At 49.3% G+C, this 23,479-nt stretch overlaps 10 protein-coding genes across 10 annotated transcripts; 6 read left to right on the forward strand and 4 right to left on the reverse strand.

The window, feature by feature from the left end:
* Positions 1-1,412: 1,412 nt before the first annotated feature.
* On the forward strand, positions 1,413-3,162 carry L228DRAFT_245544 (hypothetical protein). Its single transcript, XM_018332187.1, has 4 exons — positions 1,413-1,439; positions 1,614-1,906; positions 2,031-2,098; positions 2,262-3,162. The coding sequence occupies exons 2-4, from the start codon at positions 1,852-1,854 to the stop codon at positions 2,928-2,930; spliced, it is 792 nt and encodes a 263-aa protein (XP_018190134.1). The 5' UTR covers positions 1,413-1,439; positions 1,614-1,851; the 3' UTR covers positions 2,931-3,162.
* An 18-nt stretch (positions 3,163-3,180) lies between these two features.
* L228DRAFT_245545 (hypothetical protein) lies at positions 3,181-5,306 on the reverse strand. Its single transcript, XM_018332188.1, has 2 exons — positions 4,609-5,306; positions 3,181-4,323 (listed from the first exon to the last, which is right to left on the reverse strand). Exons 1-2 carry the CDS (start codon positions 5,174-5,176, stop codon positions 3,332-3,334), a joined length of 1,560 nt encoding a protein of 519 aa, XP_018190135.1. The 5' UTR covers positions 5,177-5,306; the 3' UTR covers positions 3,181-3,331.
* A 665-nt stretch (positions 5,307-5,971) lies between these two features.
* L228DRAFT_266905 (hypothetical protein) lies at positions 5,972-6,667 on the reverse strand (the record flags this gene model as incomplete). Its single annotated transcript, XM_018334921.1, has 3 exons — positions 5,972-6,084; positions 6,182-6,321; positions 6,378-6,667. 3 exons carry the CDS (start codon positions 6,665-6,667, stop codon positions 5,972-5,974), a joined length of 543 nt encoding a protein of 180 aa, XP_018190136.1.
* A 1,268-nt stretch (positions 6,668-7,935) lies between these two features.
* Positions 7,936-10,527, forward strand: L228DRAFT_245550 (AICAR transformylase/IMP cyclohydrolase/methylglyoxal synthase). Its single transcript, XM_018332189.1, has 4 exons — positions 7,936-8,270; positions 8,348-8,474; positions 8,590-10,072; positions 10,191-10,527. Exons 1-4 carry the CDS (start codon positions 8,243-8,245, stop codon positions 10,344-10,346), a joined length of 1,794 nt encoding a protein of 597 aa, XP_018190137.1. The 5' UTR covers positions 7,936-8,242; the 3' UTR covers positions 10,347-10,527.
* A 544-nt stretch (positions 10,528-11,071) lies between these two features.
* On the forward strand, positions 11,072-13,391 carry L228DRAFT_245552 (eukaryotic translation initiation factor 2 gamma subunit). Its single transcript, XM_018332190.1, has 4 exons — positions 11,072-11,712; positions 11,811-12,430; positions 12,504-12,870; positions 12,935-13,391. Exons 1-4 carry the CDS (start codon positions 11,183-11,185, stop codon positions 12,960-12,962), a joined length of 1,545 nt encoding a protein of 514 aa, XP_018190138.1. The 5' UTR covers positions 11,072-11,182; the 3' UTR covers positions 12,963-13,391.
* Positions 13,392-14,691: 1,300 nt separating this feature from the next.
* Positions 14,692-15,959, forward strand: L228DRAFT_266908 (hypothetical protein; the record flags this gene model as incomplete). The annotated part of the gene is made up of 2 exons (XM_018334922.1): positions 14,692-15,513; positions 15,585-15,959. 2 exons carry the CDS (start codon positions 14,692-14,694, stop codon positions 15,957-15,959), a joined length of 1,197 nt encoding a protein of 398 aa, XP_018190139.1.
* A 635-nt stretch (positions 15,960-16,594) lies between these two features.
* On the forward strand, positions 16,595-17,692 carry L228DRAFT_245554 (armadillo/beta-catenin-like repeat-containing protein). Its single transcript, XM_018332191.1, has 2 exons — positions 16,595-17,186; positions 17,332-17,692. The coding sequence occupies exons 1-2, from the start codon at positions 16,782-16,784 to the stop codon at positions 17,602-17,604; spliced, it is 678 nt and encodes a 225-aa protein (XP_018190140.1). The 5' UTR covers positions 16,595-16,781; the 3' UTR covers positions 17,605-17,692.
* Positions 17,693-18,742: 1,050 nt separating this feature from the next.
* On the reverse strand, positions 18,743-19,639 carry L228DRAFT_99800 (hypothetical protein). Its single transcript, XM_018337049.1, has 2 exons — positions 19,419-19,639; positions 18,743-19,277 (listed from the first exon to the last, which is right to left on the reverse strand). Exons 1-2 carry the CDS (start codon positions 19,526-19,528, stop codon positions 18,920-18,922), a joined length of 468 nt encoding a protein of 155 aa, XP_018190141.1. The 5' UTR covers positions 19,529-19,639; the 3' UTR covers positions 18,743-18,919.
* A 540-nt stretch (positions 19,640-20,179) lies between these two features.
* On the forward strand, positions 20,180-20,779 carry L228DRAFT_237503 (hypothetical protein; the record flags this gene model as incomplete). The annotated part of the gene is made up of 1 exon (XM_018330937.1): positions 20,180-20,779. The coding sequence occupies one exon, from the start codon at positions 20,180-20,182 to the stop codon at positions 20,777-20,779; it is 600 nt and encodes a 199-aa protein (XP_018190142.1).
* A 197-nt stretch (positions 20,780-20,976) lies between these two features.
* Positions 20,977-22,880, reverse strand: L228DRAFT_245558 (hypothetical protein; the record flags this gene model as incomplete). Its single annotated transcript, XM_018332192.1, has 6 exons — positions 20,977-21,319; positions 21,377-21,569; positions 21,631-22,005; positions 22,063-22,434; positions 22,503-22,685; positions 22,747-22,880. Coding segments are annotated over 6 exons (1,487 nt in total), but the record flags the coding sequence as incomplete, so codon positions are not given.
* Positions 22,881-23,479: the final 599 nt, after the last annotated feature.

The raw sequence follows: 23,479 nt of genomic DNA on the forward strand, positions 1-23,479 counted from the left end.
CAGAGGGTCATCTAATCTAGATCCCACTGGTGGCTTGCTTCACATTTTCTGCATACCTCGGCGTTGGGTCCGGCGTCAATATGGCGTTCGTTGTTGCTGTTCTAGTGTTTTCACCATTGTTATCGTCTTTCTCTGTTCGTAGCGTACCGGCATTGCATCGAGTTTTGCGTGAAAAAGCCTCTGAGCATGTACAGTACAATTACCAATAACATACCTGTAACACATGGCATATCTTCTCTATAGTATCCCTGAAGAGTCGAGAGCTGTTCCAATCCAGTGTCCGACCAGTCACAGGTCACGTTTCACTCCAGTTCACATCCATTCAACTATCCCTCTTTGTATAATGTATTGCATTGTATTGCATTGTATTGTGTTGTATTGTATTATCTTGTCTTGTTTGCAATGTATTCTTTCCTCTCTTTCGTATAGACATTCGTGTGTCCTATTGTCTCGTTTCCCATCTTTTGTATAGATGTTCAAGTCAATCGAGGTATAGCTGAGGTAGCTATAGCTATCCCGTAGAGTTATAATATCTACCTAGTAGTTGCAGCAACTACTGGATAGTAAGTGGTAATGTCCCGCTGTTTAATATTTCCTCAACGCCCATCTAGGTACGGACGACCGAGGGGTAAGCCAACGTTTATAATTATATTCTGCCCTCCAATTTCCCCTCCAAGACTATCTATGGGATTTTATTATTTATTTATTTGTGAAAATAAACAAACAGAAACAGCCAGAGTGAATATGAAGGGTATCGTATTCTGAAGAAGAAAAGAAAAAAAAAAGAAGAGGAAAGGGAGCGAGCGAGGCGAGAGAGGTTTTGTGTGGAGCGGACTCGGTTGGAACGAGCGAGGGAAGAGGCTGGAGTTACCCGGTGAGTTGTGAGTTGTGAGGTTCTTGTTTAGGAAGGTTAAGCGAGTACTTGTAGACACTGAGCCTGCGAGACACACACAGAGAGGGAGCGAGGGGAGAGAGGAGGTACATGGGTAAGAGGGTACAAGGTACGTACCTTTAGTGTCTGGCCAATGAGATGTGGCGTAAATACAACACGTACAATTACTTGTACTCCGTACTTGGTGTGCAAAGTTGGTGAAAGAAAAAGTTGAAACGTACTCCACATAAGGTCATGAATCTGAAGAGATTAGTAGAGATGTAAATGTGACTCAGATTTTCAATATCGATATATAATATATAATATACAGATACTAGGATTGTAAATATACTCTGTATTACTTGTATAAGGTATGCCACGACCAAGGATAAGTTACCTACCCACCTATGGTAGTTGAGATGGGCCTGGCCAGTGACTTGTCAAACGAGATAGAGGGGCACAGGCACAAGCACAGGCACAGACGCTGAAACATATTGACCTGCCCGACCCTGCCGACTTGTGTTGTAAATAATTCACTTCCAACTTCCCCACACGACACAGATTGAAGGTCAGTCACCACGCACTTCCCCTGCGCACTGCACACTGCACAGCACACACTGCACAACCGCACAAAGACGAAAAGGGCACAGTACTGCAGTATACTGTACAGTGCACGCTGTACAGTGTACGCTATTCGTCGTTTTGCTGGTCTAGCCTACTGACTCACATTTCTCAACGGCAGGACGGTGCTAAACCTACCATCCTCGAAATACTCGCAGTACTTGCAAACATATTTCAGGCACACAAAGGCTTCTTTTCAGTGTCCTGTCTTGACACCCGACTTTTCCGAATTTGCGACTGCAAATAAGCTGGGCATTTCACAAACGTGCTTCGATCAAGACTTTGCAACAAAGAGAAAAGTGAAATAACACTTCAAACATACAACTCTTTGACCACAACGGACAAGAAAAGAAAAGAAAATGGCTCCCGGAGGACGTGGACGTGGTGGCAAGTTTAGCAAGCCGTCGAGAGGAGGTACGTTACTTTGGACACAGTTGGAGACAAAGATGAATCCCTTTCTAAGTTCCTGCTCCGTTTGAACGGAAAGCAGAAGATGGAAGATGAATTTAAAGTGCAAGACAGTACTGACTGATGATAGGAGGCAAGCATTTCAGCAGAGACCTGCGCCCGCTTGACCAAGATGGGCTTCCCATGGGCATGTGGGGTGTAAGTCTATCCTCTTCTTCCCTGTCATAACCCACATCTCCTCTTTTCGGTCGCAGACGTTTTATCCTGGGACAAATCTACCACGCACCTCCACTAAGACCCCCCCGCCCCCCACCCCCCTCCAGGAAACACTAAAAAAGAAAAGAAAACTGACACTGAACAGGAGGGCCGCAAACCCGAAGAATCCTCCGAAGAAAGCGACTCCTCGTCCGACGAATCCTCTTCTGGCTCTGAAGCCGGCGGCCCCTCCGGCCCCTCCGGCTCCAAGAAACAAGACCAGCAACAACCAGAGCTGACACGCGAGGAGCGCCGCAAGGCCGCCAAGGCGCGCAAAGAAGCCGCGATCCGACGAAAAGCCCAACAGGCCGCCGCGCCGGGCGATCTTCCTCCCAACTCTGACGAGGATTCTGGGTCCGACGACAACGATAACAACGAGGACGACAACGAGATGCCCGCCAACCCGAACCATACTGCCTCTGCGCGCTCGCAAGCGAGCGGCAAGGCCGCGGACGAGCCAACAGACCTGAAAAAGGCCGCGGCAAAGGGCGTCCAGCTGTCGCGTCGCGAGCAGGAGGCGCTCAACGCCCAGCGCGCCAGAGAACATTACATGAAACTCCATGCCGAGGGCAAGACGGATGAAGCGCGTGCAGATCTCGCGCGGCTCAGGCTCGTGCGTGAGCAGCGCGAGGAGGCGCGTAAGATGAAGGAAATGCTGGCCGAGGAGAAACGCGTCAAGGACGAAGAGCGCAATAAGGAGCTGAGAGAGCGAGAGGAAAAGCGGAGAGAAGCGGCGCTGGGGAAGAAGGCCAGTGCCAAGGGTAAGAAGAAATGAATATGACCTTCCTTCTTTTTCTTCCTCTTCTTCATCCTCTACTTCATCCTCTACTTCATCCTCTACTTCATCTTCTTCCTTCTGATCTTATTTTTTCTCGCCTCATATCTCTGCCCCCAGATCCTTTCCTTTGGATCACGAATCGGCTTGTGTCAAGGAAGGGCCTTGAGCCCATATTTACCTTTTCTGTATGGTAAAGCCTGTCATAAACATACAAACATATATTGATGAAATTTGTCATACAAACTCTTGCCGTTTCAGTGACCTAGGGACTCCCCGTTCCTCTTTTGTCGGATGTGATGTAAGTTATGTATGATCATGACCAACTCTCGGATTCTCCCATTCTCGGATTCTTGGATCTTATTTGTACAGCTATATATACACACTCGATGTTTGTAGGACTACAATTCCGGACGAATAACATCTACCAGATCCTCCAGACTCGGTATTATCGCCGTGGGCTTGTATTTGCCTTTGTTCCTCTCTTGTCGCTTTTGGGACGGTTTAGATCCGCCTCGTTTTCGACGCCCGTAGTTTTCATCCTCTTCTTTATCCTGTTCATTCCCATCCTCCTCCTCATCCTCGTCCTCCTCGTTTCCTCCTCTCTCTTCGCCGTCATCATCATCATCATCATCGTCATCGTCGTGGTCGTGGTCGTGGTCGTAGGAGTCGGAGTCGGAGTCGGAGTCATCGTCGTCCTCCTCCTCCAGTAAACAATCTACCCAGCCAGGTCCACCGCCGCGATTGACCCAGACGGCCTTCATCCCTGCGGCGCGCGCACCGACAATGTCAAACGGGTTCACAGATACTAACATGCACTCTGCCATATCTGAAACAGCTCCAGCTCCGGATGCGGCTACAGCTCCGTCCTTTCCCACGCGCGTGGCTAGTTCCTCGTAGACCTCTGGCGCGGGCTTGTAGAGTCGTAGTCCCAGATCATCCATGGTGATGAGTTTGTCGAACAGGTGCTGCTGTTGCTGCTGTTGATGATGAGGATGATGATAATGCGGGTAATGCGGACGTAAGTCGGAGGATTTGGTCACGCTGTTGGAGACCATGCGCTGTGTCCCGTTGGAGAAGATTACGGCTGTAATGTTTCGTTTCTGGGACGAGGAGGATGAGGAGGACGAGGAGGGGGATGGGGGAGAGGAAGAAGGGGAGGAGGACTGCTGGAGTTTGGCGAGTGCAGACAAGGCAGGATTGACGTCGGGAAATGTCGATAGTGAATCGTATGCGCTCATGACAGTCTGGATGGCGGATGAGGAGAGAACCTTTTTGGTTTTGCGGGAAGATGTGGTAGCAGTGGACGAGGACGAGGACGAGGACGGGAATGCCTCGGCCAGTGCGTGGTGCAGAGATCGACGAGTTACGGTGGAAAAGGGATAGTATTTGTCTATTTTGTATTAGATTGTATATTTATCTGGAAAACAAACTGGAACTGCTGAGTGCAGCATGAATGGGTATATGGATTAGTTATTAAAGACAGGTTATGTTCACAGTACCTAAATTAATAGCTTGAATCCGTGGCCACATTTAATAGCTTGAATCCGTGGGATTTCAGATTTCAGGTTTCAACGAAAAGAATGAGGGGTATGGAGCCTCACAATCAGGCAATAAGAAGACAAGGGGAAACAGGAATATGGAGATGGGGATGGAGATAGGAATGGAAATGACATACCCATGCTATTCAGCCGCCAGGTATATTCCAGCTGATACCGCCTCCACAGTGTCGCGACTTCATTTGCTTTCTCTCTTGCCGGGCTCGACCCAGATTTTTCCGTTTTCCCATTATTAACATTGCTGCTTTCGCCTTTGAATTCCTCAATCTCATTGGCAAAGACCTCTGCCAACTTCTCCGCAATCGACTCTGTGGACAGCAGCGTGCCGTATAGATCAAACGCGATGACGAGGTTCGGATTGCGCTTTGTCCTTTGTGTGTTATTGGTCCTTGTCTTTTGCGTTACGTTTATTGATGTATTGCTCTCGACCACGTTGGTGTCTGTGGACATGATCGGCTTTCCGCCTTTTGGGTCTGGACCGATTCCGAGCTTGTAGGACTCGACTCTTGTTCGCGGGCCGGATTGTTCCTGCTGCGCTTGTTGTTGGGGATGCCGCGTAGAGCGCGGAGGAAAGGTAGCTTTGGTGAAAAGATTGCCGTCGGCGATAAGGTTGTTGGACACGTCGACGTGCTTTTTCTTGTGCGTATGGCTCTGCCGGGGAGAAGTGGAGGATGAGGGCGACGGCATGTTAATGGTGAAGTGCTTGCTGGGGTATTGGATGCTAGGATGTCGAGAAGGCTAGGGGGTAGAGGGTCAATTGACGTGAGAGTGACATGTAGAGTCTCAGAGGTGTCTTGATGTGTCCAGGTTGTACGGCATATATGTGGTTACATTGCAAGGAAAGCTGGTCTGGTGTTGTTGTCAATGACGCAAGCGGGGAAACGGACCCTGTGTTTGATGTGGCCGTAGCTCCTGGGCGTTAACCAAGAGCGAGTAATTAGTGTCTTTAGGGATCAGAAGTGTCCACAGCGACGTTGATGATTAGAAATTATTGTTCTCTTGGCATTTATTTCACTGGTAATCTCATGGGTATAAAATATATGAACATTTGTTTTTCTTTTTTTTAAAAAAAAAAAAAAAAAAAAAAAAAAAAAAAGGTATAACTCGTTGCCAACGTCATTTCTGTGCCAAGCGTTTGTGGCCGAAATTTAATCTTGAAATTATATTCTTCATGTCCAAAATAAAAACCAGCAGAGTAACAAATCGTTTCGTCGTTATTATAAAATATTTTCCCAGTATATCCGTGTTCCCAATGTCCCATCATAAATCTGTATGCGTATAACATATGCGACCGAAATAACATAGCCCCAAATCCCGCGCCGTGGCTCTAGTGACTGACTCCCAAGGTATATCCTGTACATGTTCGAATGCCAATCAAATAATTTCCTTTCGGTGAACAATGTTGGAAAATCGACAGTAAATGTCATTCAAAGGGACCTTTCGAAAAAGGCGCGTCGGAGCAAAAGCCCGCCTTCATTTCTATCAAACGGGAACTGCTTTAAGTCCAAGGTATAAGCGTAGTCGTTGTCTTTTTGCATCTATTGTACCAGCGGTGTCAATCTCGAGAGCGCGTAAAATTGAATTGATTTGTTGGCCTGGGACACGAGTCATATGTCAGAAATTGATATCATTGTTCTTGAAAGTTGGACCTGGATAGTTGAAGGCGCAATGAGCTTGTTGTCAAGTACTCACTTGATAAACGAGCAATTTCAGACGGCGTCTGTGGAAAGCCTTCAATTGGGTCTCCTGTCTGAAGGGCACATAACGGTGCCAAATCTGTAGTGTTTGAGACGATTTGGCTATTCACTAATCGTGAAATGTTGTTCGAGTCTCTGGTCCTGCGAATTAGCATTCTCGCTTGTAGTTTATAACTATTATAGACACTTACACAGTCTTGATTCGGAGCTGCATATCGTGAAAACCTTGACGCATTTCCCGTTGGAGGTTCCCGAATCTCTCGTCCATCCGCCGATCCATATCATCCATGCGCCTGTTCAAACTTCTGTTCATGTCTCGTAGTTCGGTCATTATAGATGTTAGGGTTTGGGCGAGAGCAGCGCCTGTATCCACCGAAGGCAGATTGCTACATTTTGACAGTTCCTCGGCGAGTCCGCGATGATGTTCTGCAATCCTTGCAAAGTTTGGTTGAGCAACATTGGCATCTGACACAGCTTCCATTGTCAGGTCTCGTTTTATCTGGTGGGTGTTTGCGGATTGTTTACTACTTGAGCGGGTAAAGCGACAACAACATTGACGGTCTCGCAAAGGGACCCAACTAAGCCGACGCGGGGGACTGGGACTGTTGGACTCCGAAGCGCTCATTGCTGCCTGACAGAGTACGTCCACGTGCAAACAGCAAAATCGACCCTTGCGAGATTCCAATTTCGCAAATTTGGAGCATCGCCCTCTATTCTTATAGATGAAGAGAAAAAGCATGAATAGCTCATTCATTCACATTGCAGACGATCTACATTCATCATTCAATTCATATCTGTACGGTTGATCATTGCGACCCCCTTCATTGAAGAAAAGGAAGGACACCGCACCCAAGACCATCCGCTGTTTTACACTAATCTCCATTCTTCTGACGATTTCCGGATGTCATGGAAGCCTCACATCGCCCTTCCGAAGAAGAAACGACGGGTATCTCGTCGGAACGCTTTTAATCAGAATGTTAAATATTGCGTTGTTCATATGGAGAAAAGAAGGAGAAGAAGAAAAATCGAAAGGGAAGAAATAGGTGAAGAAAATGAGAGCTTGCTAGCGGATTATGTAATACAGCTCCCTTCGCCCCGTCCTAGAAGGGTAAATTTAGCGAGGCTTTTCATGACAAGTATCTTTGCACGTCACCATTCCCTGTAAAGTACTTGTGCCACGCTTAACTCAAAGCACAGCAAAAATACAGCCCACATTGGTTCCCTCGACCGAGACCGGATTCTGCAGCAAACCGATATTTCTCATGCTGCAACATCCCACTTTGTTTTTTTTTTTTTTTTTTGCCTCAGATGCACCTCTCATAAGACTTGCAATTGAAGTAGAAACAAAATTGTGTTTTGCAGGCTAATGTTCCAAGGCCACCATACATGCACGATACTTTCCATTCAGATTTCTTGCATCATCTACGCTCTTAATTCTCTCCTGCTGGCGGAGCTTACTGGCGGTGTTGCCCCTCCCCTCGTCCCTCTGTGTGCCCCTCAACTGCCCCTCTATTTCCCACTTTCCCCCACTAAGAAAAAAACGGTGACCTTGTTGCGGGCCCAGGTTCCGCACACACACATATGCCCACTTGCCCACCCTCCAAAGACAGGGAATGATTATAATCCTTGACCCCTCCAGTGGCCGATAATTGTCCCTTGTTCGTCCAATTGTCCTTTTCTCTCATAATTTGAATTGCCAAACCTTTCTGCGAGAGGTTTTCATAGACAGAACAACTCATTGCACCGAATTACAATTCTGGTCTGACTGGTATCGTGCTGTGGACTTGAAGCATATTCAATTTACTCGGGTACGTGCTCCCATAGCTGTGCATTTACAAAGGCTGGGTTCCTCCACTCTCACACGCCATTGTACTACTGCCCACGAAACCTGGCTTGTGCACTACGGCGACTAGAAATTTGGGACAGCAAATAGTGCACCAAAAAGTCCCCTCGTCCCCCAACTTTTTTCCCGCACTCACAGTCCTTTGTCTCTTCCCCAAAACGCTGTGCGTGAATAGTGAGGAAAGGCTGAGAGCTGACCTGAACATAGTCAATCATGGCATCCCAGGAGCCGCGCAAGACCGGTAAGGTTCTTTTGTGCCATTCTCTGCGTTCCAAAAAGAGCTACCATACGCTGACTCTTATCGTCACCGCCCATTAGCTATCATTTCCGTCTATGACAAGACTGGCTTGCTGGATCTCGCCAAGGGCTTGATCAAGAACAATGTCCGCCTGCTGGCCTCGGGCGGCACCTCTAAAATGATCCGGGAGGCTGGTTTTGAGGTTGAGTAAGTCTCCGGAACAATACGGCGTTCAATTTCCCTTGAAGAAATTACGGCGACCACGATCCCACAGCTCTATCCAAATTCCATATCTGCCATGTCACTAACCCACGTTTTGCAGAGACGTCTCTGCCATTACCCACGCCCCGGAGATGCTCTCAGGCCGCGTCAAGACCCTCCACCCCGCCGTGCACGCTGGCATCCTTGCCCGCGACCTCGCCTCGGACGAGAAGGACCTTGCCGAGCAGAACATTAACAAGGTTGACTTTGTCGTCTGCAACCTCTACCCCTTCAAGGACACCATTGCCAAGGTCAATGTTACCATTCCCGAAGCCGTCGAGGAGATTGACATTGGTGGTGTCACTCTCATTCGCGCTGCCGCCAAGAACCACTCCCGCGTCACCATCCTCAGCGACCCCTCTGACTACCCCGAGTTCTTGCAGGAGCTGAGCAAGGGCAACGTCTCGGAGAAGAGCCGTCAGCTCTACGCCCTCAAGGCTTTCGAGCACACTGCTGACTACGACACCACCATTAACGACTTCTTCCGCAAAAAGTACGCCGCCAACGGCCTGCAGCATCTCTCCCTGCGCTACGGCGCCAACCCCCACCAAAAGCATGCTTCCTGCTACGTTCGTGGCCAGAAGCTGCCCTTCAAGGTGCTCAGCGGCTCTCCCGGCTACATCAACCTGCTCGACGCCCTCAACGCGTGGCCCCTCGTCAAGGAGCTCAAGCGCGCGCTCAACTACCCCGCCGCCGCCAGCTTCAAGCATGTCTCGCCCGCTGGTGCTGCCATTGGTGTGCCCCTGAGCCCCAAGGAGCGCAAGGTCTACATGGTTGATGACATTGAGGGTCTTGAGCGCTCCGCCCTCGCCCAGGCCTACGCACGTGCCCGCGGTGCCGACCGCATGTCGAGCTTCGGCGACGTCATTGCCCTGTCCGACGAAGTGGACGTTACGACTGCCAAGATCATCTCTCGCGAGGTCTCGGACGGCATCATCGCCCCCGGCTACTCGGCCGAGGCTCTCGAGCTCTTGTCCAAGAAGAAGGGTGGCCGCTACCTTGTCCTTCAGATGGACGAGGAGTTTGAGCCCTACAAGCAGGAGACCCGTACCGTCTACGGCATCCAGCTCTCTCAGCGTCGCAATGACGCCACTATTGTGCCGAAATCCACCTTCAAGACAGTCATCACCCCCAAGGATGCCAACGTGCCCGAGTCCGCCCTCCGTGACCTCACCGTTGCCACCATTGCGCTCAAGTACACGCAATCCAACTCTGTCTGCTACGCTTTGAATGGCCAGGTCATTGGTCTTGGCGCTGGCCAGCAGTCGCGCATTCACTGCACCCGTCTTGCCGGTGACAAGGCCGACAACTGGTGGATGCGTTTCCATGACCGCGTCCTTGACATTAAGTGGAAGAAGGGCACCAAGCGCCCCGACAAGAGCAACGCCATTGACCTGCTCTGCAGCGGCGAGCTCCCCTCATCGGGCCCCGAGCTGGAGGAGTACGAGAAGAGCTTTGAGGAGGTCCCCACGCCCTTCACCGCCGAGGAGCGCGAGGCTTGGGCGAAGAAGCTGAGCGAGGTTGCCGTCAGCAGCGACGCTTTCGTACGTCTTAACCCCTACCACCCCCCCAAAAAAAATTCAGTCACCGTCACCCACAGATGGGATAGTTGTCGTCCTCTTTTCACTTTCTTCAGAATCGCTAATCTTTCACGTCTGATAGTTCCCCTTCATTGACAACGTCTTCCGTGTCGCCCGCTCTGGTGCCAAGTACATTGCTGCGCCTACGGGTAGCCAGAACGACCAGGCCGTCTTTGACACGTCAGCGGAGCTTGGTATCACCTTTATTGAGCAGAGCATCCGTCTTTTCCATCATTAAATCTCTGGTAGAATTAACGGCTCTTGAGCGCCGGCGTTCTTTTGCTCGGCTTCAAGGTTGCGACTGAACGAAGCGGGAGTTTTATGCGTGGGACATGAATTTATATCCAAGTGTGACGTTTCTTAGATGCAGAGTAGCTACGACTATTTCGTCTTCGCATTCAACATAGGGACATTTTATTTAATAATGGCTGGCATGTGCATGATTGACGTAGACGCTATTTTTCCCATGCCCTTTTTTCTTTCTCGGATACAGCCTTGTGCCTCCACTATCTGAGAAAGCATTCATGTTGTCTTCTTGCTGCTATGATTCAGGCATGGAGAGTCGTTAATGCAATGTGCTGGTGCTTAGACGAGCCAATGAACGCACAGACGCCACAACCTCACCCAAAGGGAAAACCCCAAAAGAGGCTTGGGTTGTCAGTCTGACTAAATTCTTTGAGAATTGCCAACCGTACCGACTCGGAAAGCTTCAAGAATTCTAACCCGCTCCACGCTCCACCGCATCTCCTGCTGTCCAGTGTAGTGACAGTTGCGATCTCCACCTGGCCTTTGAAATTCGTTGGCCACTCTGCTTCAATCCAGACTTGTGCGGGACAAAATTCTGCCGCCGAGGTTTTCCTAGCCGAAAAGGACAAGCGTTAGTCGACTTCGTCACGAAACCTCCAGACCGACTAACTGATGAATTGTGCAAACAGGACGACTTGTACGGTTCCCTGAGTGACACCTGATCTGATCGACCCTGAAAGCCAGCAAGCTTACCGGATTTTGGATAGAAAAGGAAAAATCTTTAAATAGACGCGCGACCGCGGAACAGCGTTGGATTTTACCGCAATCATGGCTACCAACGGAAACTATTCTGAGGATGAGTCTCCTCCCGGCTCCCCCGCCCTGGAACCCACCAACCAGCAGGACATTGAGAACGAGAACTTTGAGGAGTCTCTGGACAAGCCCAAGTCCGCTTTGAAGAAGAGCAGCAAGCCTGCTCCCGTCCCGGCCCCGCCCCGGCCGGAGCTTCCTCCTCAGCCCAACCCTGAGGATCTTGATGTGTCGACTCTCACCCCGCTTTCCCCCGAAATCATCGCCCGCCAGGCGACTATCAATATTGGTACGATAGGACACGTCGCACACGGAAAGTCGACGGTGGTCAAGGCAATCTCAGGTGTTCAGACTGTTCGATTCAAGAACGAATTGGAACGAAACATCACCATTAAGCTGGGTTATGCCAACGCAAAGGTCTACAAGTGTGACAACGAGGAGTGCCCTCGGCCGGGCTGCTTCCGCAGCTTCAAGAGTGACAAGGAGATTGACCCTCCTTGCGAGCGCGAGGGCTGTGGCGGACGGTATCGCCTTTTGCGACACGTCTCGTATGTAGCCACCACTTTTGTCCGTTTTGCTACGGCATCAAGGAGAAATTTTTATCTTGTAATCAGATGCTGACTGGGAATGTTCCCCTTCTCTATAGGTTCGTCGACTGCCCTGGTCACGATATTCTCATGAGTACTATGCTTTCGGGTGCTGCGGTCATGGACGCCGCTCTGCTCTTGATTGCCGGAAACGAAACCTGCCCTCAGCCTCAGACCTCGGAACACTTGGCTGCTATTGAGATCATGAAGCTCAACCACATCATCATTCTTCAGAACAAGGTCGACTTGATGCGTGAGGAAGGTGCTGCGGACCACTACCAGTCCATTCTCAAGTTCATTCGTGGTACTGTCGCGGATGGTTCCCCGATTATCCCCATCTCGGCTCAGCTCAAGTACAACATTGACGCCGTCAACGAGTACCTTGTGTCGAAGATTCCTGTCCCGATGCGCGACTTCACCGCGGCCCCTCACATGATTGTCATTCGATCTTTCGACGTCAACAAGCCCGGTGCCGAGATTGAGGAACTCAAGGGTGGTGTTGCTGGTGGTAGTATCTTGACTGGTGTGTTGAAGTTGGGCGATGAGATTGAAATCCGCCCTGGTATCGTCACCCGTGACGATCAGGGCAAGATTAAGTGCCGGCCCATTTTCAGTCGTGTTGTGTCACTATTTGCTGAGCACAACGACCTCAAGTTTGCTGTCCCCGGTGGTCTTATCGGTAAGAGCCTCGTCCTGGATCAGTTAGTTGATAATGGAATTGCAGACAACATACTGACGATTTGGCGCAATAGGTGTTGGTACCCGCGTCGACCCCACACTCTGCCGTGCGGATCGATTAGTCGGTTTCGTTTTGGGTCTCAAGGGCCGTCTGCCGGCCATCTACACTGAAATTGAGGTCAACTACTTCTTGCTCCGACGCCTCCTTGGTGTCAAGACTGCCGATGGCAAGCAGGCCAAGGTTGCCAAGCTCGCAAAGAACGAAGTTCTCATGGTCAACATTGGCAGTACTGCCACTGGTGCTAAGGTCATTGGTGTCAAGGCCGATGCCGCCAAGTTGAGCTTGACGAGCCCGGCCTGCACGGAGATTGGTGAGAAGGTCGCGCTGAGTCGACGTATCGAGAAGCACTGGCGATTGATTGGATGGGCCAATATTGTTGCGTACGTATCATTTGCTTTCCAATGCATTCCTCCTGCGTCACTAACGTTTCAATTTTTTAAACAGTGGAAACACTCTGGAGCCCATTGTTTAAGTGGCTTGACAAGGTGATTTAAAATTTTCTGTAACGCGAATATTGGCGGCGAGATCAAGGGACATCATAGAGGGAGCAATGAGCTACTGCTGCTTACGACGGAGTTGGTGCTGCTGCTTTTGACGTGGGCGTGCATGTGAAGGACGAGATAGAGGAAGGCAACATTGTGCGAGTGGATGATTACGATACTCTGGATGCCAATGTCAGATGGGGGGTTTGCAGCACCTTTGCTCTTTGGCAGGGGCCCGCGCTGGTGAGCAGCAGGCGCGTCGTACATAGGTGCGCGGGTCATGCAGGCAATGAGCATTATTGAAGGCGTGCAAATACTTTGCGTCTTTGCTTCTTTGATTCCCTTTTATTTCTCATCGATTCTTTTTTTTCCCCTCCATTTAAAGCATAGACAATATTCAATCAAAAGTCATGACGTTGAAAATGCAAAAAAGTTTACCTGAGAATCTCTTTCTGGCTTATATGTTCCGAGCTTGAATGGGATGCGGGCAAACACTGTCACAGTGACAGGGAAGATACACATGCGTTTTTGTTCCATCGGATGATTTGTTTGCCTTTTGTGGTGGCCCCATGTTGCTCCATCTGCCACCCTAGGGGAAAGGGTATGGACGGTCGTATCATTTGTCTTGTCCGGTTCAACGGGTTGGGGCAATGAAGAGGGACTAACCCACTTTGGCAGAGAAGCACGTAGACAAGGTTTCGCTGCCCTTTTTTCACATGTCAGACTCCTTCGTCCTCTCTATCACGTATCCGAGTAAGCTCAACCTTTCCGACCTTCTCCCCTCTGTTTCTTTACCTAAAGCTGTATCAATCTCATCCTCTTTCCTTGACGTGGTTGTGTTATTAAACTTAACACTTATTAGGAACTCTCTTGGCAAGCGTTGGGGAACTGGGGTGTCTTATAGGTCAACTAAGCCTTTCGTGGTCTTTCTGGGAGTAGCCAGTTCGGCCTCTCTCACTCTGAGACAACCAGCAACCTATCACACATTCGTCTTAATTGTACGCTGATATTGAATGGTTTGTTGATCAGCTCTCAAGGTACGTTTACCTACAGGGGTTCATATACAAGTGCGAATGCTGCACAGAACCAGGCACGCACTTATAACCGAGCATGAGCCATGTCGCTGCTAGGGCGGCAAAGCCAGTTAAGCATTAATCCCAGCCTAACAGACATAAGCACATGCTTCCTACCCTTGAGCTTCTCTCAACCAACAATTCACCATCCTCACATCCTCCATTGAATTGCCCCGCACTCTTTGACATCTCATCTGCATTTTGGACACATTTTCCTTTCTGAACATTTTGTCTTGTTTCAAACCTCGTGCGGCTTGGCTAAGATCCTCAGCCTCCGGTAGACCACCTATATAGATCTCGGAGAGTTTCGGCGCACGGGACACCAATTTGACAACGGTGGATCTCCGTCTCCTCCCTCCCTTTCGCATTACGATACTATAACTCGCCACTACTTTGACATCCTCCTGGGATTCTCGAGGACGCAGACGGTTGAAGCCATTCCATGGTTCATTATAATTTCCCAGCAACATCGGTTCGATCTGAGTCCGAACTCTTCACGTTTCTGGCCGCTTGAATATATAATCTCGAAAGATACAGGCCTTAGAACGGGTCTGTTCAATACTCGAAACATATTCTACACCTTTGCAACCACCAATCTGGAGCCTAAATCTCCGACCAATACTCCGCTCTCAATTCTTTTGACGCCATGGCGAGCGGTGCCGAAAGGAAACCTGACATATTACGGCCGATTCCGCGCCGTCCGTTTGATTTAACGCCGGCCTCGACCGAGTCCCCTTCCCCGGTGACGCCTGTCGACGCCGGTACCAATATGCTTCAACCACGACGGAGCGAAGAGAACTCGACCGGCTACACCAACCGCAAGAGCGATGATATTCCGCCTTCGAGAACCCGCTCGATCCTCAATCTCACCTCTTCAACACTGTTTGGTATCTATTCGCCTACAGAAGAGGATGCTTCTCGCGACGAGCCGTCGACTCCCTGGGGAACGGGTGCTCTGACGCCCAACCGTCGCCGCAGTGATGAAAGCGATGTTCGTCCTTCGCCGGTTGCTCACTGGCAGCGGCCTGGCGGCAAGAATGTACGTCCACACCACATGCCGCGCCACGGCTTTTGGGGCACCGGCGTGCCTTTGCTTGTGCGGTCGACGCTTCTTTTTATTTTTGGCATTGCCGGAGGGATAGTCATTTCGCATCTTCACGATAAAAGATTGGCGCCGGTGCAATTGGAGGGGGTGGATCACCTCTCGCGGCGTTACCTGATTTTATGGGGCATTGCTGGCATCTTCTTTGGCGGACTTTTGCCCTGGGTTGACATTGTTTGGGAGGAGAGGACGGGCTCCAGCGAAGCGGTTGGCACGAAAAAGTCTCTCAAGGAAGAAGGGGGCGTGGAAGTCGCCGATGAATCTCCATCGCGGACTGAAGAGCACGAGTCAAACAGCAGCCAGGGAGCGGATTGGAACTCTGCGATACGGGGAATTGGTGCCTTTGTTGGCATTGCCCTAGCAATTGTATGTTTTACAACGAATTGTGTGTGTGTGTGAGAGAAAGAGAATCTGGTGGATAGCTAACTCGGATCTAGCGAAAACTCCCTTGGCAATCGACACTGCAGGCATCGTTGACGCTGGCTCTTGTCAATCCGGTCTTATGGTACGTCATTGATCGATCGAAACCCGGCCTCTTCCTCTCCTCCGCCGTCGGCATCATGGGTACGGCCCTCCTCCTTCAAATCAATCCTCATATGGTGCCCACGCCCGCCACGACTAGCTCCCCGCACGCCTTTTTCGGTGAAGGCGGCACCGGCGCCGCCAATTTGAGCACTTTGTACGGTGTTCCAGAGGGAATGATCAATGTCGAAAGCATTGGCGTCAAGACCTGGATTGCCAGTGTCTTGTTTTGCAGCTGTGTCTGTTTTGGTAACATTGGAAGACGTCTTGCCCAGAACCGCAACGACTGAGGATGTGTTCAGCATCAAGATTAGAGAAGAGAGAATGATGAGATTTTCCTGACACAAAATCCGATTTCTTCTTCTTCACGCATGGATTGCAGAGGATATAAATACTAGAGATTTTCAATATTTCCTACTCTGTTTTACTAGCACTGGGTACCGAGGTACGGTCTGCATTTGGGCTGATATAAGACTTTTTGAGTATTGGAAATAGAATCACTGCAATAGCCACAAGTGGTTGAAAAGAATTATTTGTTAGAAAGATAATATTATTTGTTGCATCAAATCATTGACTTTAAGCCTGTGAGTCAGGGAGCGTACTTTACGCCCTACCGATTTTCGTTTTTACGAATCATAATGATAATCATACCGCCATTTTAGTCTGCATTTTGAGTATATGACATATTGATTAAACCATTGAATATCATGCTTGTAAACATAGCTATGAGACAATCCTGATGCTGTCAACCGTACGCAACAGGGCAACAGGGCAACATATCTCCATGACGGAAACATGCACTAACCCGAAAAGGGTAGAAAGTCAGAGAATCCCGCCGGACGTTCGCGAATCGCCGAGCAACATCGTCACTTGGGACCCCGCGACGCAGCCAACTTTTGTATTTTTCAAACTGTACTCTTAAGACCGCAATTCCCTTCTCAGACTTTCCCCTGAAAAGCTATTATTCTTGCTTTTTGTTTTTCTTATAGTCTTTACATTTAGACTCCACTTTACTTTTCTACTTTCCCTGTTATCTTTTTTTTTAACACCAAATCTTTTTTTTCCCCCAAGAAAAACAACCAGCAACCATCAACCAACAACCAACGATCAACATGACAGACCCCGGTCTCAATTCTCTCCTCAAATGGGGCGTTGAACACTCCAAAGACACTCCCTCCTCTAACAGCAACAACAACACAACTTCCACCGGCGATGCCGCACGGGGCATCGACCCCCAAGCCCTCGCCCAGCTCCTCGGCGGCCCCTCCGACGCCGATCTCATGAAGGACGCCATGGCCGCAATCGTCTCTCCCAACGTCGATCTCGAGAACAAGTTGATCGCGTTTGACAACTACGAGCAATTGATCGAGACGATAGACAATGCGAACAATCAGGAGCCGTTGGGTCTCTGGACCCCACTGCTCGGACAGCTGGAAAACGCTGAGCCCGAGATGCGCAAAATGGCTGCGTGGTGTGTCGGCACGGCGGTGCAGAATAATCCCAAAGCCCAGGAACGAGTAGGTTGCCTTTTTTTTTTTTTCCCCTTGGTTTGGTTTGGTTTTGAGACGTAGCTCGAAAAACCTTGCCTTTTGAGAGATACCTTTCCTTTGAGAAAAACCTTGTCTGTTGGAGGATAGTTGGTCTTGCTAACTTGTGTAACAGGTGTTGATACTAGGCGGGGTACCTACCCTCGTGCGCATCGCGGTCGGGGATGCCAACGAACAGGTTCGTCGAAAGGCAATCTATGCGCTGTCGTCGGCGGTCCGGAATTACCAGCCCGCGCTGGACGAAGCGGGCAAGCATCTCCCCGCGGAGATTGTGGCCGCGGCGGATGGTCCGGAGAAGAAGAAGTTGGATGCGGCGGATATGGACCAGATTGATCGCGTCATGCAGGCTCTGAGAGAGGCGTCACAAGCAAAACAGGCATCATCTTAGATTTGTTTTCCTGTCTCGGTTTTGTACACCCTCTGTTCTCGGATTTAATCTTTGAAGACTATCTTCTCTTTTTTTTTTAACCCGGGTGGCGGTTTTATTTTTTCGGTCCCAGCCATAGTCTTAGGGGTTTTGTCCTTCCCAATTATGGTCTTAACGGTTTCTTCGATCCCGAATCATAGTCATAGAGGGCTTTCGACACGAAAAGAAGTAAGAGACGTACAATGGGGAAAGAGAGAGAAATACAAACCTAGGAAATAAGGCGTTCTGGCGGAGTTTACGGGGCTCGGGGCACCGCGTAAGGCTGAGCCTGCGCTACGCATTCAAGTGCCGTCTATTATTCTTTTTTAAACGTTTGGTATCTATATCTGCTGTTCTGCTGTTCTGCTACATAGATAAGAATCTACTCTAGAAAGAAACGAGACTATCCAAAATACGAATAATGTCTGTTTATACCTACACTGTACACTCTACACTCTATTGGTATTCTATTGATATTCTATTGATATTCAACTTAATTCAACTTGGTGTGAAAGAGGTTGTCTATACCTCTTTTTTTCCCGCAATCTAAGAAGGTTTTTATTATTTTTACTTTATTATTATTTTCACTGCAGTGAAGAGAGGAATGGGAGGAATGGGAGGAATGGCACTACATACGATACGATACAATCCGTAGCTCGAGGAGTTCCTGCATGCTGCGAGGTATTGGATATTGGATATTGGATATTTTTATGCCTTGAGGTAAGGTAAGGTAGTTATCTCAAGTTGTGATATAATGGTAAGTTACAGTGATACATTGGTGCAATGGTGCAATTGTACAATGGTGGCGTACAATCACACACACAGAAGAAAGGGGGAGGGGGTAAAGAGTTTGAAGAGGGAAAAAAAAGGAAAGATATACACCCCTTTTCTGTCATATCAACCCTCTGCGTCATATCATCGGCTTATGCGTGTTATGCGTTGAAGACGTGAAGCTCAGACAACGATAAACGATAGGATCGAGACAAGACAACACTGGAATCGAGACGAGACATAAATAAGATCGAGACACTGATTCCGTCTAAAATCATTCAATTGGGACAAAAAAAGAGGGGGGAAAAGACAAAAGGAAAAATATAAATAAGAAAATTGTCATTCTTTGTAGCTGCAGGTTCTATCACAATCCCGTCACAGACGACATTCTATAATACACAAACCAAAGAAAAGGGGAAAGAAAAGAAATGGAAAGAAAATAATAAGAACTAATAAGACTTGAAGGAAAGATCAGACGAATAAGACTTGGAAAACGAACAGACTAGTAAGACTTGGAAACAACAGGCTAATGACTCAAGTCTCCCCGGCCCTTCGCTCGTCTCCGCGTCAAAGTCTGTCGTCCAGTCCGGCTACGTCTGCGCGCAAGGAAGCCATGTCGCCGCTTGCGCACGCGGTGGCTGGGCCGGAACGTATTGCGCACGACGGTACGCAGCTGCGTGCCTGCCATGGCCGGGTGGGTTGACGGTTTCGGGATACCGGCGGAGAAGATGCCCGTCGCAGCACTCGCGGCATTTGTGATTGAGGAAGATGAAGTAGCTTCGGAGGCGGTGCCAGCGGGGCCAGCGGAGACGGCGGTAGAAATGGAGGGAGAAGCGCGAGGATAGCTCAGACGTGGACGGAAGAGAGTTGGGATTGTAAGAGACCTGTTTTGCAAGGAAACGTTAGCCTTGTGACTTGTAATTTGTTTCGAGTATGTTCTTTTCGTATTGCACAAAGGGTTGTCATGAATTGAGGTCTGGTAATGATCGTAATGAGGAATAGCTAGGACTCCAGCTCAAACTCACCGTTTCGTAGCATTTCCAGCGCCGATGGACGTAGCTGGTCGAGCAGAGGCAGAAACACCCCGAGACAAGGCGCCGACGGCACTGCCGCGGAGACAGCGCACGCAGAGCATGTTGATTTGAATGTCGCTATTGGATGAACTTTCGGTGCTGCGTGTTGGACGGGAGAAAAATCGCTGGTGCGCTCAATTGAGGGACCGTAGGTATCGTAAGTCCGTCTCAAGATACTCGAGCAGCACCCGACAGCTGAGAGAGAAGTGAGAGAGAAGTGTGATGAGTCTGGACAGACGGCGTGGCGAGAAGAATTTCCTCGAGCAGGCGGGACACAGTGATTGATGATTTGGACGAGAAGGTTGTCGATTTGGACTTTGGCTGGGTTGACGGGGGTCGGAGTTTTGCCAGACGAAAATGCCGACACTGAGCCAGACAAGAAACTCTCCGCCAATCCGCCAAAAAATAATATCACAACCTCCGTTTCCACCCTCCGTTTCCTCTGACAGTCTTGTTGTCTTCCAGCGCCAGCCCTTACCTTTACCTTTACCGCTCACTCTCCCTTCAATTTACAGTCATCTTGTGCTGCTCATAAAATCGGACTCACAGCGGTCTTCCTTCTCCAACGGAACTTATTTTTTCCAAACCAAACCCACCAAACTCAACGCAACCGCACAACCCGACTGCGACACAACAACCCAACGTCCAAATCCTCCTTTTAACATATTTACATTCCCTTCTAAAAGTCTCTTGCTCGATCATAGCATCCCGCCATGGCCACGGCAACCCCGTTCCCACCAACGCACCATTTCACCTTGCGCAAAATCAGCCCTGCGTCCGCGCTGGGGCTCGTGCAGACGTACATTGAATCCTCGACGACCAACCATGCGTTCCTACCGGACGCGATGCTGACAGAGCGCGGGCCACAGCAGTCGTCTGGTGGCGGGCTAACGATGCATCATCTGCGGCGCGTCGAAGCCGGGCTGCGCGGCGAGCACTTGGCAGCGGACATGTCGTTTTTCGAGGGGAACGACGAAAGTAATAATGCGCCTACTGCTGAAGGAGATGCCATGGAGGGTGTTCAAACGACGACGGGCGGCGCCGGGGAAGAAGGAGAAGGGCAGGGTGGAGAGTGGCAGGATTTGACGGCGTATCAGCGCGAGCAGGAGGGAATAGAGTCCGGAGAGATTGGGCAGAGACAGACGGGTCTGACGGATGGCGGGGAGGTGCCTGCGGTCAAGGAAACAGATGCGGGTGCGGGCGCCCCGGTGGACAAGGACGCGCGGAAAAAGGCGAAGAAGGAGAGAAGGTTGCAGGAGAGGCGGGAGAAGGAGGCCCAGCGTCAGAAGGAAAAGGATGCAGAGGGTGCTTGAAATGGAGAGAGTGTGTGTATCTGTATGTGTGGGTTGCGATAGGAGGAAGGATAGGAGGTTATTGCATAAAGTGGTTCTTTTTTCTCTTTGGTCCAGCTAGACTTGGGGGTCTAACTTTCAGCGGCGCATATAAATGTGGGATATTTCAGGAGTTATTATGGAATGGTATCCAAAAGCAATTTTTACTATTTTTTCTATTTTACAGGTATACTCTTTCTTTTCTAAAACATGCTATTACGCTCCTCTTCTGTGGAGCATACTGTTTTGATGTATATCAACTAGAAGAAATAAAAGTTTTGCCGTAACTTATTCAAAGCTCGCGGCCTGTTGCCTTACCAACAGTGTCTTCTTCCTTCTTCTTGCCACCAGCCTTTTCGCTGTACCATCCCAGAGCGCCGAGACGCTCGGGCAGAATGGGGTGGGAAAAGTGGTAGCTGGCATAGATCGGGTCGGCATCCATGGTGCTCAGATTCTGAACTTGCAGCTTGATCAGAGACTTGGCGAGCTCGGCAGAGTAGCCCAGCTTGACGGCGAATGCATCTAAATAAGTCGTCAGAGGATGTGAGAATACAGATTGGTGAAATACAAAAGACTTACCAGCTTGGAATTCAAACTTGCGGCTGAGAATGTTCATGAGCAGCTTCACGACGGTGTCGAGAGGCGCGAGAGCGTCGGAGAAGAGAATGAAACCAATTATAATAGGGTATTGGTTGTGGAAGCCAAACGCCTGGTACAGCGATCGGTTGTTGATGAATACCGAGAAGAGGGCGAAAATGTAAAACATGTGGAACTTGAGAAGGTCAATTGAGCTGTACATTCAACTTGTCGAGCTGGATACGGATTGTACTAACCTGAGCAATTCCAAAGAGCTTGGTGGTGTGGCCGAGACTCCAGTGGCCAAGCTCGTGGCTCAAAACTGCCACAACCTCTTCCGTTTCGCTCTTCTCAATCAGAGTATCATAGATGACAATGTGCTTCTTCCATGGCAGACCGTAAAAGTAGGCGTTGCTGTGAGCGCTCCGCTTGCTTCCGTCAATGACGTGAAGCTCGTGCAAGGGGAACTCCAGGCGCTTCGCCAAGGACTCGACACCCTCCTTGAGCGGGCCCTTTTCGAGCGGAGAGAGCTTGTTGAACAATGGCAAGATTGCAATCGGGTAGATGGTAATGGCAAAGACCTGCACGCCCATTCCAAAAAGCCAAAGGTAGAAGAAGAAGCTGTTGCCGGTCTGAATAAGGTTACATTAGTCCGAGGTTCGTCTTCTGATATTTTGAGATGTACCGACCTTTTGAACAATTGCCAGGAAAGCACTGAGAAGAGGAGTGCCCAAAACAACCATCAATGCTTGTCCCTTTAACAAGTCGGATACCCAGAGCTTGACGGTCTGCTTGTTGAAGCCCCATTTCTCCTCCAGGACAAAGGTGCTGTAGTACGAGGTCGGCAATGCGAGTATAGTCGAAATGATGTTAAAGGCAAAGAAGAATATCAGAGAATGGGTAATCTCGCCCGAGAACCGCGTAGGAAAGTAACGGGCCAGCAGTATACCGGTGACGCTCCAGAGTTTCGGGAGAATATCGAGATAGACGAATGCAATGTTTTGGATCTGACTGTAGAGAGATGCAATAAAGCCAAACTTGGCCTTGGCACGCCCATATCCCTAAAGCTGCTGCATAAGCCTTGTCCATTGCCTTGAAAAAGGCTGTGGTCTGTGACAACAGCGCTTACCTGGCTCTTGTCGAAAACCTCTTGGGAGATCTCTCCTTCGAGAGTCTTCGGCGGCTTCTTTTGCTGCAGAACGCGGTACTGACGGAGAGAAAGGAAGCTCTCAAAGACGAATTGTCCGACAGAGAAGCCAACGAGAAGATTCTTCCAGGGGAAGAGCGGACGGTCTAGAAAGCGCGCGAGGCGCTGGAGCTGTCTATTAGCAGAGATGGACGGCGGAGAAAGAATTGCTAGCCAGAGTACGAACCTGAAGGAAATCCATGATGCAGCAGTAGTGCACCAATTCAATGAACGACACGAGTGAATTGTACAGGTGATGCTGTTCAAGGCAGATGAGACCACCTTGTCGTGTGTTGACGTCTCGAGACGACTTCATCATTGTCTCAGGCAGCCATATCCTTGCTTATGTCATCGTCAACTTATCTCCACGTGCCAACAAGATGATTCCGTGATATCTACAATGCAGAAGCCGGTTGCTTTTAGTTCTTTGGAAACCTTTACTTTTTGAATTACAGTGTCAATTATAAGATAGCTGAACATATCCTTTTCATGCAATGTCTGGGATATTGGGAGTACAATGTTATGGTGAACCACTTAAGGAAAGAACTTGACATCAAGTCATGTTCATAAAGAAGAGATCAGCCATTGAACATTGTGACAAGAAGTATGCAGGTTTTGAATTCTTTGTGTCTCAGCAGGCTTCTTATGGGTAATTGTATTGCCTCATAATCTTTCTCCTTGTCTTGACGCCGGCAGTCTATGCATCGGAGCATATAGTAAAGGCGGCGGAAGACCGCGGCAATAAGAGCAGGTTCCCCACAATTAGCCATCCCGAAGACAAAGAACAAACAGGTGTATTAAGAGTTGAGATGATCCTCCTCTATCCACTTTAGAATTTTGCTTTCCGTCTTTACTCTTCAAATCAACTTTAAATCACAAAGAGAGATCCATTGAAAGTGTCATATAAAATCGGCTGACGG

Source organism: Xylona heveae, assembly GCF_001619985.1.
Source record: "Xylona heveae TC161 unplaced genomic scaffold L228scaffold_3, whole genome shotgun sequence".
Lineage (NCBI taxonomy): Eukaryota > Fungi > Ascomycota > Xylonomycetes > Xylonales > Xylonaceae > Xylona > Xylona heveae.

What these genes read in the sequence shown, in the direction of transcription:
- L228DRAFT_245544 (XM_018332187.1), top strand. Translation starts at nt 1,852, where the DNA reads ATGGCTCCCGGAGGACGTGGACGTGGTGGCAAGTTTAGCAAGCCGTCG. An exon ending in TAGCAAGCCGTCGAGAGGAG is followed by an intron (nt 1,907 to 2,030) that starts GTACGTTACTTT and finishes GACTGATGATAG; the next exon opens with GAGGCAAGCATTTCAGCAGA. An exon ending in TTCCCATGGGCATGTGGGGT is followed by an intron (nt 2,099 to 2,261) that starts GTAAGTCTATCC and finishes GACACTGAACAG; the next exon opens with GAGGGCCGCAAACCCGAAGA.
- L228DRAFT_245545 (XM_018332188.1), bottom strand. Translation starts at nt 5,176, where the DNA reads ATGCCGTCGCCCTCATCCTCCACTTCTCCCCGGCAGAGCCATACGCAC. An exon ending in CTGGCGGCTGAATAGCATGG is followed by an intron (nt 4,324 to 4,608) that starts GTATGTCATTTC and finishes AATACAAAATAG; the next exon opens with ACAAATACTATCCCTTTTCC.
- L228DRAFT_245550 (XM_018332189.1), top strand. Translation starts at nt 8,243, where the DNA reads ATGGCATCCCAGGAGCCGCGCAAGACCG. An exon ending in CCAGGAGCCGCGCAAGACCG is followed by an intron (nt 8,271 to 8,347) that starts GTAAGGTTCTTT and finishes ACCGCCCATTAG; the next exon opens with CTATCATTTCCGTCTATGAC. An exon ending in CCGTCAGCAGCGACGCTTTC is followed by an intron (nt 10,073 to 10,190) that starts GTACGTCTTAAC and finishes CACGTCTGATAG; the next exon opens with TTCCCCTTCATTGACAACGT.
- L228DRAFT_245552 (XM_018332190.1), top strand. Translation starts at nt 11,183, where the DNA reads ATGGCTACCAACGGAAACTATTCTGAGGATGAGTCTCCTCCCGGCTCC. An exon ending in CGCCTTTTGCGACACGTCTC is followed by an intron (nt 11,713 to 11,810) that starts GTATGTAGCCAC and finishes CCTTCTCTATAG; the next exon opens with GTTCGTCGACTGCCCTGGTC. An exon ending in GGATGGGCCAATATTGTTGC is followed by an intron (nt 12,871 to 12,934) that starts GTACGTATCATT and finishes TTTTTTAAACAG; the next exon opens with TGGAAACACTCTGGAGCCCA.
- L228DRAFT_245554 (XM_018332191.1), top strand. Translation starts at nt 16,782, where the DNA reads ATGACAGACCCCGGTCTCAATTCTCTCCTCAAATGGGGCGTTGAACAC. An exon ending in ATCCCAAAGCCCAGGAACGA is followed by an intron (nt 17,187 to 17,331) that starts GTAGGTTGCCTT and finishes CTTGTGTAACAG; the next exon opens with GTGTTGATACTAGGCGGGGT.
- L228DRAFT_99800 (XM_018337049.1), bottom strand. Translation starts at nt 19,528, where the DNA reads ATGCTCTGCGTGCGCTGTCTCCGCGGCAGTGCCGTCGGCGCCTTGTCT. An exon ending in GCTGGAAATGCTACGAAACG is followed by an intron (nt 19,278 to 19,418) that starts GTGAGTTTGAGC and finishes CTTGCAAAACAG; the next exon opens with GTCTCTTACAATCCCAACTC.